This window comes from Patagioenas fasciata, chromosome 18 (genome assembly GCF_037038585.1).
Source record: "Patagioenas fasciata isolate bPatFas1 chromosome 18, bPatFas1.hap1, whole genome shotgun sequence".
In the NCBI taxonomy this organism is placed as follows: Eukaryota; Metazoa; Chordata; class Aves; order Columbiformes; family Columbidae; genus Patagioenas; species Patagioenas fasciata.
The window spans coordinates 234,280-248,995 of NC_092537.1; the positions used below are offsets into that span (position 1 = coordinate 234,280).

At 51.8% G+C, this 14,716-nt stretch overlaps 1 protein-coding gene across 8 annotated transcripts in view; it reads right to left on the reverse strand.

Moving 5' to 3' along the window:
* Positions 1–14,716, reverse strand: part of ASPSCR1 (ASPSCR1 tether for SLC2A4, UBX domain containing) — a 36,812-nt gene that overhangs the window by 2,420 nt on the left and 19,676 nt on the right. For 4 of the 8 annotated variants that reach the window (XM_071816667.1, XM_065852068.2, XM_065852069.2 and 1 more), the window contains 6 exons: positions 13,618–13,699; positions 12,687–12,753; positions 11,760–11,822; positions 11,402–11,454; positions 891–942; positions 125–194 (listed from right to left, as the gene is read on the reverse strand). In XM_071816667.1, the coding sequence (XP_071672768.1) occupies positions 125–194; positions 891–942; positions 11,402–11,454; positions 11,760–11,822; positions 12,687–12,753; positions 13,618–13,699 (387 nt within the window). Of the gene's footprint in view, positions 1–124; positions 195–890; positions 943–7,139; positions 8,194–11,401; positions 11,455–11,759; positions 11,823–12,686; positions 12,754–13,617; positions 13,700–14,716 lie in introns of those variants that run through there. The other 4 variants (XR_011741839.1, XM_071816670.1, XM_071816668.1 and 1 more) reach the window with 4 other exon arrangements.

Here is a 14,716-nt window from a genome sequence, read left to right on the forward strand (position 1 = left end):
GACTGTTTTGGCAGCAAATGAAGTCTAGTATCTTCACAACACATTTCTTTGTATTAAGACTGGCTCATTTCGTGCTGCCCGTCTCTGAAATACCCATTTGCAACTCTATTCAGTCCCAACATACCTGGCTGCTAATAAATCAGCCGCAGAAGGGGAAACTGCAGAGCTCAGCAGGTCCGATTTCAGGTAACAATCTGTTCAAAAACGAAAGCCAACACTGGTCTGGTAACACAGACATGGGCACCGCAGAACCGCCCGGCGCTGGGCTCGGCAAGCGCCCTCTGCGCACCGCAGGGAACCTCACCCCCCGACAACGGACACTTCAGACTCGCACTGTTTCTTTCACAACTCAAGGGGCTCTATTTCAGCATTCAGACCTCAAGATTTTGACATTATCTCTCAGTCCTCACCGCATCTCAGAAACCTTTCTGGGAAGCCAGAGCATGCTTTAATCTTTGGGAGAAAGAGAGACTCTAAGCACAAACTGGAGGTGTTGGAGAATCAAAGACTGAGATCTGTTCTCCCATCTCCAGCCAGTCCACTACAACAGGTCTGTAAAAGTGTTTCATAGCAATTTGTCCAGTTAATGTTTTGAACAATCAAGTTTACTTCTACAGAGCCATTTTTCTATCATTCTTGCCCCCACAGTACACAACAGCTACTCCAGAGCCAAAGAGGTGTGCCAAGAAAGGCGCCACCTCCACCTGTGCCCAGGCATCTGACCAAGCTGCCTCTCAAGAGCTCCGGCCACTCAGGAGGTGAACATTCACCAGCTTTCTCAAGGACGGCTTATCCTCCGTCAGAAGAACTCCGAACAAAAGGATGCAATTCTTCTGGGTCTGCTATGGGGGCTACACAGTCTGCTGAAGAAGAGAGGAAACTCCACTCACCCCTGCACTGCTCAGACCCGAAATGAACGACAGCAGTCGGAAAGAGTTCAGCCTGCGGCAAAAGGGAAAAGAAGAGATCACTGGTTGTATTATCGATGCTTTCACAGTTCACCGTGAACATTGGAGACAGGTTAGACAGCTACAGATAAACTCACGGAGTCGGAGCTGAGGTCACTGAACCGTCCGTAATTCAGAAAAGGCCCCATTTGTGCAGAGCACAGAGACACGCAGTGAAATCCTAAAATCTGTTCTGCTCCAGAGGGATGACAAGTGCTGGTAACCTGCCATTTGTGTTCCTCTGTCCCCGGAGCTCGGGCAATTCTACTTCCCTCACATTCCTGCTGAAGGAACAGTGCAAGTGCCCACATCCTGGCCAGCAGGCCTGGTTCCTAATTTAGCCTGTTAGCAGATGTATCACACTGCTTTACGCCTCGGGCTCCTGATTGTGAGCTGCGTGCCCCATCACGCAGGAGGAGCGAGGCAGCAGCCGCAGCTCTGCGGCCACCCCCGTGTGACGGACCCGAGAGCACCTGCGTTGGCACAGCTCACCCGTTCTTCAGTGCTAAACAGCAATCAATCAAAACGCTGAAGCCTCTGACAGCTTATGTCGACAACAGCCATTCTCACCATCTTCTCCTTTCACTGCTTTACACTCAGTTTCTTATGTCATGGCCAAATAGCTTTATTAATCTACCTCTGCATAAATAAATACTCAGTAAAATTCAATACTAACTATGCTCAACATACTAACACATTAAATCATGTGATACTGTTGAGAAGTAATTTGCCAGTAGCTCAAATGGTTACCTGAATGAACTGAAAACATAAAAGGAAAGAAATTATTTTCAACTAGCCCTAAGTAACACGTAGAATCAGATTCAAGCCAGTAAAAAACAGTGGTTACAATGTAAAGGAATTCAACACCGTAAGAAATGAAAACATATGAACAATTAGCACAAATGCTATATTTTAGAAAGACAGTTAACAAAATTAAGCATGCTTATTAGATACATCAAAGTCAGAGGAAATGGAAGTAATATCCTCAGCTACTGACTAAACATACTTGGAAAAAACGCATCTTAGAAATGCTGCGCAGCCCTAACCAAGAGGAGCAAGCAGGGAAGCCAGCGTCAGAGCGACCCAGCAGACGTCACCTACCCGCACCAGAAACCGGCAGAGACCCTTCAGCCCCACCTGCTCCGCCTCGGCAGGCGCGGGAGGCGCTGCCCCCTCAGCCCCCTCCGGGCCCCGCTCCGGGCACCAGCGCCGCCTCCCCGGACGGGCCGAGCGGTGCGGGCACGAGGAGCCGGCCCGGCCGCGGCGCGGCACCGACACCGCAGCCCGAGAAACGGAGCAGCACTAAAAACGGCACCGGAAACAAGCGGGAGGTTAAAGCCTCCACATCACCGTGTCCAGATGGCGCGTCCGAGTGTGCTCAAGGGACTGCAGAGGCAGAGACTGAGAACCGAGCTTTGTGCCAAGAACAGACCCCGCTGCAAGCACAGGTTTGCCTCTTTAAAAGGGTTTGAAGGTGATATGCAGAAGATTAATACAACAGGGTGTAACCAGCTGTACCAGTAAGGATGCTGAAAGAAAAATATCATACTTATTACTGGAATTAACATGCCAGTATAATACTACATAAAGAAAAACTAGCTGAAACAATCAGTTTAAGCTAAGAGACAGGTAAAGAAACCAAATCACCATAGCGTAAAAGAGGTTAAGTGCAGAAACTGTACGGAAAACGTTGATTAATGGTTCACATTTACCCTGGCAAAACAGCAGCACTAAATCCCACACCTCGACGCAGTAAACACACAGACAACAGCAGGCGCGTCTCTGCACTGCGAAGGCGCAGCACGGGCCCCCGCGGGCCGGCGCCTGCCCAGCCCTGCCCGGCTCAGCACCGCGCTCAGCACCGCGCTCAGCACCGCGGGGCCGCCGGGCGACGTCCCGGTCTGACGCAGCGCGGCAGCCACAGACCCCGCGGCAGCCCCGCACTGCACCGAGCACTCTGTGGATTGCTGCCTCATACAGAGACTGATAAAACCAAACAGCTTCACCTGTCCTTCTGACCACAGACTCCAAATTAGTATGTGGTATCACAAATTCTTTGACATTAATCCAAAGGCTGTAGGAAACCATCACGTCAGACCGAAGCGGGACACATTAATCAATGTGCTCCAAGTCTCATCTCCTGCTCAAGTGGTCCTTGAACTGACATTTTAGCAGAATTCATTATTTATTATGTCTTTTAACATTTCATTCCTCAATCAAGAGGGCCTAAGGTTGCCTGCTCCAGTCACAAAGACGGCTCTCCATAAACTTTTTCAATTAAAAAGTACCAGACACGGTTTAGAAACCCCAGAGAAAACTCTCGCAGGAGCTTTGATGTTCCCGCTGCATTCGTCTGAAGGGATTCCTCTATTTACGAAATGGGTGCCTTAAAAAGCCACCCCCCCAACACACATACACTCGAGCCCTTTTACACACAACATCCTTTTCATGCCAGCTGCAAGTTGGAAAATGAGGTTTTTGTAGTGTGTTAGTGTTGGAATTTTTTAATAACCTCCCCTCTCTTTTTTTCCTCTCCCGACCAATTATCTTGGTAAATAATTAACATTCTGCAGGAGATAAGTAAGCACAGCATCTCGAGCTCAAAGCCCTTTAGTTCAAAGCCCTGCCCTTTTCGTTTCCCTGCTGCCGCCACCAAAACTTCCTTGTCAATCAGGCTCTGGGCACACACATCAAAGCCTGGGGTGGGAATGGCCCCAAGGGGTCACAGAGAATTCATGGCAGGGCCTGGTGAGGCACAAAGGGAAAAGAGAGCGAGAGACACAGACCGAGCGCCAGACAGACACACAGACCGTCCCCAGCACGAACCTCTACCCACGGGCTCAGAGGCACACAAATAACCCCAGTTCTGAGCTTCGGGATCAGCCTCCACAACCACCTCCCACTGCTGGCAAAACATCAGTCCGAGTGTTTCAGTTCCAAATCTTTTAACTGAAAGAAACTTGCAGGAACCAGACAGCAGCTCACCGGACACAGGACGCACCCCTCCTCATGCCCCGCCGGCCCGCGGGTCAGCCAGCACAGCCCCCTCCAGCCAAAGGCACCCAGCGAGCCCTGCCTCCTCCGCCCAGACACACTGCGGGGCACCCGCGCTGCCTCTGCCCGGCCCTGGTGCGGGGCCGGGGCACCCGCTGAGCGCCGCGCGCGGGAGGCAGCGCCGCGGCCGCCGGGCTCTCCCCAGCCACTGGCAGCACGTCAGCCGTCTGAGAGTTCCTGTAACACAAAGTATTTAAATCGGCACCAATGTCACATGAAAAAAGAGCCAGCGGAATGATCCCACTGGCCAAGGAATGTCTTGGCATAAAGATGAGAAGGCTTTAATAGCTGCAGTCCAGGAAAACACACAAACCCAGAGCCGGAGCCTTTATTATTGTCTATCACTGCTAAGAATGCAAGGATCCAACACTGGGCAGACCATCACCTGAAACCCACATTCTCAAGTCAGCTGGTATTTCCTCATTTGCAGTTTTCTAATGCACGTATCGTTCTCTCTGAAAGAACAACTCTGCAGTTCTTAACCTCACGGCGTAGAATTCTTATAAGAATATCCTGTGAATTAAAACAGACTTAGAAACCTCTCAGGGTCACACTGAGCCTGTCAGATCGACCAGGAGGATCACAGGCTGTTTGAAACAAATATTCAAAAACTCCATTCAGCTTTATGCAAAGAATTACTACAACATGAATGAGTCAACAGTGAGCTGCTATACTCAAAAATCCAGCATTTATCTTCCTTGCTGCCTGGACTTCCAGCCAAAGATACAAACGCCATTCTGACTGGGAAAATAGAGGCCATTAATCTGTCAAATTACAACGTTAAAGTCACACTGTGCAAGGCATATTTACAAGACACAGTTAGATTGTGTTTATTGCAACAGCACCTAGGAATCCCACTGAAAATGCTGTTCCATTGTGCAATTTCATATATGTGTATATATATAATGAGCAGCAACATGCAATATAAACGAAAATGTAAGAAAGTTTGACACTTGGGCGGTTTTGTGTGTGGTTGGTTGGCTGTTTTTTGCACAGGTGAAACACAGAGACGTAAAGCGATTAAGTAACTTACTGCAGGTCCCAGAGGCGGCCAGCAGCAGCAGCGAGAACTGCGTACGTAAGGCTTCCCCGCGAGTCCAGCTGTGACACACGAGAGAACGTACACTTCTGCCTCGTCTTACTGCACGTTTTAGTAACGTGTTCTCTGCAGCACAGAAAATATTTCAGGCAGAACTCTCCCCAAATAACATCCCGATACTTCCTTCGTCACTGGGTATCTCCAGACATACACTTTCAAAAAATCCTAGAGCAGAGTACTGCAAAATCCATACATTACTGGCACGGCCGCTCTGCTCCCTGCCAGGGCGGCGCTTCCCGAGCAGGCAGACGCTGCCGTCTAAGGGGAACTTGCAGCTGCCAGAACCAGAAGCATTCTTTCCGTTACATGATCTGAAAAGATCAGAGTGCCACAGGTCTGCTGCTAGTTTGATGCTAAAAGACGAATAAGAAAAAAAGCACTTCAAAGGAACACGAGTGTGGAAGGAGAAACCCAAGCCACCAATATGAAATCCTGCACAGTACACACACCCCAAACATATAAACTAGCTCTTGGAAAATTCAACCGGAAAGCCACTGGATCAAAAGCTTCCCCAGCAAGGCTGCAAAGCATCGCTGAAACAGAAATAAACACTACGGTCACGGAGAAAGGGGCAAATCGACTAAGCGGCTCATGCTTATAACCTGAGAACAAAGCGGCTCAATGTGGACGGCAACCGCCCCAGCAGACGGACACCCCGCGGCCCGCAGGCCTGGTCCCGCCGGAGCATAAGGCAAAGACAAGATGTGAAAGCACCGTTCCGAGAAGGAAGCCAGGTATGAAGAGCATTCACTGAGCCCCTGGGCTGAGATCAGAAGGATCCAGCCTCTGAAGCTGACCGCAGAAGAGGGCACGTTTTCGGCAGGATTTCCCCCCAGCTCAGCCACACAGGCCGGTCCCACCGGGCCCACCTCACCCACCACGGGCACTGAGTGCGGGCACCGACCATGGGCGGCCTGTGTGGGCACCGAGCGCGGGCACCGAGTGCTGGCACCGAGCGTGGGTGGCCTGTGTGGGCACCGAGCACGGGCACCGAGCGTGGGCACCGAGCGTGGGTGGCCTGTGTGGGCACCGAGCACGGGCACCGAGCGTGGGCACCGAGCGTGGGTGGCCTGTGTGGGCACCGAGCACGGGCACCGAGCGTGGGCACCGAGCGTGGGCACCGAGCGTGGGCGGCCTGTGTGGGCACCGAGCGTGGGCGGCCTGTGTGGGCACCGAGCACGGGCACCGTCAACAAGAAACGGGAGCGAGAACGCTACCAGCTCCAGCCAGACGAGAGAATCCTGAACGGGTACGTAAAGGGCTAAGGCTTCATACAGAGCAGGGAGTGCCATCCTCTGGGCTGGACGATTTTCACTGTTAATTGCAATTTTCTTTGCTAGTGAGTGGAATAACCGCAAGGCCTGCCACTGGAAAGACCTCCGACAGACTGACTCTGATGAAGTAATTTTTTCTGAAATGGCACTAATTCTATTGCCAGAAGCAGAGAACGCTTCACGCTGCTCAATTCGTAGTCGGCCTCACTGAACAAGTGTGCCAGAGGTACGGCCCAAACCGCCAGTAACAGGCTGGACACGGAAACAGAACCAAAGGCAAAGGAGGAATAAACAGCTCCTCTGGACTCCTGCCCCACGGTTCGGGCCAGAGGAAACACGGGTGCACCCTAGGACCCGATCAGAAGATACAAATATTTATGTGGAAGCCTGCGTACCCCTTTAGCTCCTCTGCAGACAGATGAGGGCTGCCCGGACTTTTCCAGCGTCTGGAACTCCCACCTGCTGCTAACTCTTTCCTAGTTTTAACTCAGCAATCAATGATTTTTTCCACTACCACAGCCCAGATACGCACAACACCGGTGCCTGTTTCGGGAAGGAGAAATAAGCTGAGGAGCAACTTTGGCAAGCTCAGCTAGCCTGGAAAAACACGACAAGTGACCAGAGCTATAAGGGATCCAAAGCCAAGTCCTACAACAGGGAACTCTGCAGCTGATCAGCTCTGGAGAGCAGAACATTATAAAACACTTCAAGGGACACGAGGACAAGGCAGCCAGCAAAAACAGCAGTAACAAAAAAAACCAAAGCGATGCCTTGAAGTCTTTATGGGTTCCAAAAACTCCACGGTGCTGCCAGTCTGTGTGCTCACTTTACTGTAAATACACACATATTGGGGGAGAATTCACTTCAGACAGTTCTCTCAGCCCAGGTACCTTGGCAAACAAGTTGACAATGTTAGTCTTTTTTTTTCCCCCCGTTTTGCTTGCAGCATAAAGGTTCTCCCTTCATTGTGAGCCATCGGATTTAATGAACGTGGTTCCAATCTTATCAGCTTGAATGGGTGAGAGGGGGAGAAGAAGGGTCAGTAAGACCGTGCTCCGCCACCTGCAGTGACCCCTGTTCCTGGCTTCAGCGCAGATTTCAGTCGCTGATGAACATTTCTATGCTCAGATGCGCTCGTGTTACTGGCTCAGACCCCGCACTTCCCCTAGGCCGGCAGGGCCGCGGGCGGAGCGGAGCGCCCGCTGCTCGCCCCAGCGCCCCCGCGGCTCCGGGACCGCGTCTGGCCGTGGCCAGCGACCCCAGACCGCCGGCTCCCAGTTGCGCCGCAGAGGCAGCGGCTCCACCACCCACCCTCGCAGAGGGCTGTGGTGCCACGAGGAATCACGGAGCGAGTCCCGAAAGAGCCGGGCTGGCAGTGGTCAGCGTCCAGAATGCTCCGTGCTGGGGCTCTGCCTCTGGCCGTCTCAGCAGAGACCACACGTTTCCAAAAAATCCTTTTGCAGTTCATCACGAGAATGCCCATGTTCTTGGAGGATGCTGCTACAATTCCCTGTGTACCAAGGCACTTCTCAAAAGAGAAAACAGAAAGCAATTAAGTAGTCTATGACCAAACCGAAGGGAATAAATAATTGGATGCTTCTCTGCCACAGTCCTGTTTAAAAGCAGCAGCAGTCTGCTCCGTTTAGATGTGAGAGTGTCATTCACGTACCTTGAGAGGACACGAGGCACCCTAGAAAACCAAGAATGCACTGTGCAGAAGCCAACCCTCTACTCCTTTAGTCTCTGGTTTTCTTAGCTCTCATTTTCTGTTTCTCAGGAGTTTAAGCACAGCGTTTGGGGAACAAGAATCTAAGAAGTCCTTGAGAGCAAAAAGAGAACAAACTACTTTAAAAAAAATTGAAAAGCACTTACAGAACAAGGTAATTCACAAAATCTCATGTTCAAAAGGTAGAAATCTAAGACTCACAGAATTTCAATTATAGCTCACAGTTATCACTGAGATAATTCGATTTCAGTGCAATCTTCCTTGTGATTGCCTTCGCTTCCTCTGAGAGTCACTTTATTCCCGAATAATGAACGCTCCAGAGGTGTGTGGAGCACCTGCAGCTTACCTAGATTTTTTGTACGTTATCCCCTGCTCGGATGTGTATGGGAGAGCGAACAGACGGATAACGAGAAGAACCCAGCAGGGCTGACATGCTGTGGCAGCTCCTGCTCCGAGCAGCCAGAGCAGCTCCCGCACCCGGCCCTTCCAGAGAAAAACGCCCCTTCGGCCCCGCCGAGCACTCGGACCCGAGCACGGGAACGCCCGCCGAGCAGAGGATCCGACAGCACGGGAACGCCCGCAGAGCAGAGGATCCGACAGCACGGGACGCCCGCCGAGCAGAGGATCCGACAGCACGGGACGCCCGCCGAGCAGAGGATCCGACAGCACGGGAACGCCCGCCGAGCAGAGGATCCGACAGCACGGGACGCCCGCCGAGCAGAGGATCCGACAGCACGGGAACGCCCGCCGAGCAGAGGATCCGACAGCACGGGACGCCCGCCGAGCAGAGGATCCGACAGCACGGGAACGCCCGCCGAGCAGAGGATCCGACAGCACGGGACGCCCGCCGAGCAGAGGATCCGACAGCACGGGAACGCCCGCCGAGCAGAGGATCCGACAGCACGGGAACGCCCGCCGAGCAGAGGATCCGACAGCACGGGACGCCCGCCGAGCAGAGGATCCGACAGCACGGGAACGCCCGCCGAGCAGAGGATCCGACAGCACGGGACGCCCGGCTCCCGGCACAGGTGAAGGAGGAAAGGGGACTCGCCCCAGTCACGGGGAACAAAGCTTCACCCAAACCACCGCCCCGGCCAGGGATCGGCACCAGCCCAGCGAGGAAGAGCACGGGTAACCAGAACGGCACCGGGAGCTCTCAGCAGGAGTTGTTTTCTTCCTGTTTGATGCTTTATCCAAATAAAACATTTATAAACACACAGAATCATTCCTGCCATAACAGCCCATCTTAAACAGAAAATAAACAGTGCCAAAACCCGGAGCCCATGAGATTCTAGAGGAAAATGAGGCATACGGCATGGGGAAGAACATCACTTCCTACAGAGACACTGAAAAGAAAGCAGCACATTTTGTAGGGACACAAAGGCTGAGACAGGAAATCCGGGAACACATCCCAGCCAAATCTCAGAGAAAGACAGAAAACCACCCGCTTTCTGCAGATCTCTGCTGCTGAGAGCTGCAGAGACCACGCTTCGGAGCGATGAAAACAGCTTTCCAAAAAGCACGTCAGACAACGTGTGTGAAGGAGCTCCAGGTGAGCGATGTGCTCAGACCTGGTAGCTTTGCACCGAAGAACACTAAGAGACAGACAGAGGCCAAGAGGAGCACGCGTGCCACGGCAGACCAGCCCGCGCCGGTCGCAGCTCTGTGGTTGCTTCCCTCGCCTCACAAATGCTAACAAGTGCAGAACATTTTTTATTATCTGCTGTTCCTCTGAATGTTTTCCAAATACATCATTACCAACGCAACTATAGCCAGCTTCCCCTCTGCGGGATTTCTCAGAAACCTGAAGACAAGATTTGTCCTTTGCGTTTCCCACCATGATCACCACGTGTGCCTCGAGACAGTGCTTTGGGTGGCAGATGTGGGCGACATGGACAAGTCGCAGGAAGCTGGGAGAACTGCGCTCATGTCCGGATGGCAAAAGCTCCTGGCACAAAGACACAAAGCGCTTTCCGCCGGTATTTTCATTATTAATTAAAATACACAAAACGGCTCTGGGAGGAGAGGTCGCTGCTGCCCAGCTCGGGATGACGCGGTGCCTCGGCCGGGCAGAAACGGAGCACGGCAATTCCTGAACCGCAGCAAACAGGGCTGCGACCCCGAGGGCTCCAGGACTCCTGAGGAAGCGAAACCTGTCACACACACGGTGACAACACGAGGAACTCCAGCACCAACAAAACCACCCCGGAAACTTCAAATTTCAGCAAACAATTCCTAACGGGGTATCAGGGAGGGGAGAGACTTCCCACTGTGAGCACGGAGACCCACACTTTGCTTCCCTGAACAGTTTAAAAGCAGCTGCACATTATCTCTTCCACATGGTCGGGTCAGGAAGTTGTGTAATTTGGAAAGCTCCATTACAAACACCTTCAGAGAGGTGCTAATCCCCACCTAACTCACCTGAAGTTCCCTTCCTCCACCCCTCTCGCTGTCCCAGCCCTCTATTCCCCCAGGGGCAGGGAAGGAAAGCCCTCACCACGGTCTGCTCAGCCCTCCACCCCGCCAGTCACCTTGAGCGCATCGCGAGTCACCTTGAGCGCATCGCGAGTCACCTTGAGCGCATCGCTCTGCCAACGCCCGCCGGGCCCCGAGGGACCGCGCGCGCCCAACACGGCCAGCGCGGGGCAGCCTCACGGGCGAAATCGCTTGGTCCGTCTCTTAACACGCGTGCGGTTTACACAGCCAAGAGTCTCTGGCCAGAGACTTCAAGACCACTCTGACATTTGCAAAACACCTCCAGGAATCTGGATTTGAAAAACTAAATTTCAGCCTCTGAGAAAAGTTACACAGAGCCCATATTCCCCGATGTACAAGCTGGCTTAAAGTGGATTCTCACGCAGTGACTGCCAAAGAAGTCAGATCTTTGTCTCACACGGCCTCCAGCTCCTGCTGCAGAAATGGGGAACAGCTACCTGCCCGAATCCAGCGTCACACCTCCTGCTGTACTCGCCCACCACAGAGACAGCAAACTCACGCCAGCTCAGCTCTTGTAATCACGTTTTAAGGTTAAATACAGCTCAGAGTCTGTAAAGCACTGAGTGTAGGTATGAAACAACGCGAACCCCCCAGCCCTGCCACAACGTGCCAGCGCGTATTGCTGCACAAGGTGGACCTCTTCTGGTGAAGAGCTTGTGCTCCAAAGCACCTGGGTCCTTGAGTGCTGGCTAAGAGGCAGCCGACCGGGATCACAACACCATGCAGTTTATTTTAAAAGCAGCTAAAGCGTATGGCAGGTGAAGGGGCAGCGAGGCACAGAACCACAGGGTACACAAGTCCTTACCTCAAAGAGTGTCAAACTTTCGTTGTTCAGGATGACTCTGGGAGGTGCAATAACTGAAGTTAAAAAACAAGTTACAAAACAGGACCACCCAGCAACAAAAACAACAAGTACAGCAGGTATGGGAGGGATCAGCGCTCTCTGAAGAGCGAGACGCTCGCCCTGCCCACACGGGCTTCTGATGAGGCAGAAGCACAATGCGGGTAAGTGAGCAGCTTACACCCCCGTGCACTCCGGAGCCGTATTTAGGGAACGAATTCCTCCCCAGGTCATCCCTCGTGGCACCACAAGATCCCATATGCACCACAGTTGGGAACAGACTGTGTAAAATAAGGTCAAATATTACCAACAGCACACTCACACAAGTAAAACGGCAAGTCGGCGTCTGCAAGGTGGGCTCTCACAAAGTCTCTCAACATGCCAACTGTGAAAAAAGGAGAGAAAGGTTTGCTGAATTACCTTTGTTTATTCAAATGCTGGGCAAAAAAAGCTAACCTGTAATAGCAGGACTGCCCTATACAACGTCTGCAGATTGCCCTTTCCTCAAAGAACACTTCCTATCACAAATCTCCTGGAGGAAAAAAAGCCACAACCAGCAACACTCGGACATGCTGGTCCCTCAGCAAGATCTAAGGGTGCCAGTGAAGTTCTCTCTAGGAAATCCAACAGCAGCTGCAAGACTTGCAGAGAGCAGCCAGGTGAGGCTTTGGTAGCCAGTTATTAGCTCTTGCTCCATACAGAAGCACCAAAAAACAAAAGTGTGGGTAACCAGCACTGCCAGTGGAGAGTAAGAGGATCTCCATTAAGAGCCACCTGGTGCACGGTCCGACCGCCGTTTGTGAACCGACGGAGGCGGAAAGGTTCGTTCCATTGTTCTTATTATAGTAAGTAAAGCTTCTTTTTCTTCTTCCTGTGTTTCTGGCTTGTTTTGGATGCGGGCAAGTGGTGGTGGTGGTTCCTTCTGAAAACCTTCTAATCTCTAACACAGAGAAGTGTCCAAACTCCTCTCAGTAACACACCATTTGGACACTCCTGAGCAGAGTATTTTGACATCAAGTAGTGTGAGTGTCTCCACCAAGTAGTGCTGGAAATAAACTCCCCTTACCCAAGTGAATTACCCCAGACTGTTCTCATCCAGCCCAGGGGCCCTACGAGGACGGTGTAACCCGCTCCTGCTGCTTTTTCCGAGCAGCATCACTTCGCTGGACAGCAGGATGTGTCGGCACGCACCCCGCCAATGGTGAGCGGCAGCCGCAGCTGCACAGACCAACGCGGAAATCACTCTTACCAGTCTCACTAGGGCGGAAGAACCCCTGTAGAACATGACGGTCTGGAAAATGGACTCTCAACACCACCTACAGCAGAGGCAAAACACATCAGGTCAGTCGGTTTTGGCTGTTCTGTAACATCAGTCCTTGGCTTAGAATTTGTGAGCAAGTGGGTTTTTCAAATGGGAAGATCTGAGATATGCACTCTACAGGGGCAGAAGGGCACACTGGCTGACGACTCCTGGCAGCTCCTCAGAGAGCACGGGCTGCCGGGCGTCCCGAGGCTGTCGGGGCTGACCTGCAGGGCTCTGGCCCGGCAGCGCTTCCCCGGACAGCGGAAGCTCCGGGCGCCAAGTGACGCGCTAGAGACGCGAAAAGCCACGCACAGACAAGTACAGACAGGGTATGAGTATCCTGAAGTGACCACGGCAACGGGAATCCTCCTGCCACACGTCTGAACTAACTCATACCGCTCTATTGCAGCATGACTCAGAAAGCACTTCACTTGGGAACTTAATATCTTTTTTTTTCCCAATAAATCACCTAAGACAAAAACTGAATTCGGATTGTATTTACAGAGTAAGATATCTCCAATCTGTGACATCTTATCACGTAACCTGTAACGCGATACTATCAAAATGTAAGAGTCTGCAGAGGAGAGGCAGACAGGAAAGCTCAGTCATACGAACTGCTATGTGCACACCATCAGGGTTTTGAGACACCTGGGACAAAATAAAAGCAGCTGCATCGCCGGTCGCTAAGCCGCATCATCACAGGACAGCAGGTTTTACACGGCACAACCGTCACGCTATTTCCACAAGTTAACAGGGAGAAGAATTTGAAACATCTTCCTGAAAGGAGCTCGAGATCCTGTTGATCACAACTGGTTCCCAAAGCTACCCAGCCCCCGAGGCTGGACCGGAAGCGGGACCGGGAAGGAACAAGGGCTACCTTTGGGTAACGCTCCAGCTTCTCCTTCAGCTGAGCCTCCCTCCAAGACTTTGTCACCAGTGGAGCTTCTTCCAGGCGCTTCCTAGATACCCGGGAAAAAGAGAAGCTGTCACTTTGCAATTTTAAGACGTATTTTTATTTTATTTAGAAAGTGAAAGGCCCAAACAGGACTGATGAGAACTGCTCAGCTCCTCCACGTGTCCCTCACAGCATTCTCCCCACCTCCTGGGGTTCCATCCCAAAGTCTCATACATGGAGCTACTGAGCATCAGCAACAATACTGTATAAAATTACTTCTCTTGTACAAGTTTAAAACCAAGTTCACTACAGCAGATGCCAGAAAATATACGAAGAAGAGCGGGGGAATGTTCGCTTAAACTACTCAAGAAAAGATGGACTTATTAATCTGATAAAACAGGGAGTAAAGTTGGATGCAATTACTCCAGGGAGGGAGAAGAGCTACTGAAGCTGAAAAACACGGGCACAATAAATTACTGGGTATTAATTAGCAACAAGGAAGGAAAACGAAAACGAGAGGTTTCAGATCATCCAAGAGCTGGCTCTGTAGACTGGTGTTTTAGGAGGAGCAGCGGGTGCAGAAAAACCAACCTGTATTTGAGATGAAACAAACTCAAGAAAACAATTACATATTTTCCAGTAAGTAAATAAATAAGCTTAGATCCAACAGTTCAGCTTTAGCCCTTTTTCCTTGGTTGCACTTCATTCTGAATAACCCACTTACTAGGCTAGATTTGGTGAAGCCCATACAGCTCTCGGGGCGTCCTTCTAAGAACCAGCAAGGCGTCCCAGGCCAGCGGCCGGAGGAAACGAGAGCCCGCGCGCCACGTTCCGAGGCGCTCCGAGGCGCTCCGCAAGCGCCGCCTCGCAGTCTGAGGAGCAAACACCAAACCAACCCGCTCCGTTCCTCCTTTTGTACCAACGCTCAGCTCTTCACGGAGCTGGAACTGAATTCTAATTGCATTTAAAGTATCGCATTGCATGCAGCTACCTTCTGTTACGATTCACCAGCTGAGATCAGAAGCCAACTGGTACCACTTCCATGTGTAACATGCCTTTATTTTTATCCCTGGCTGTGAGG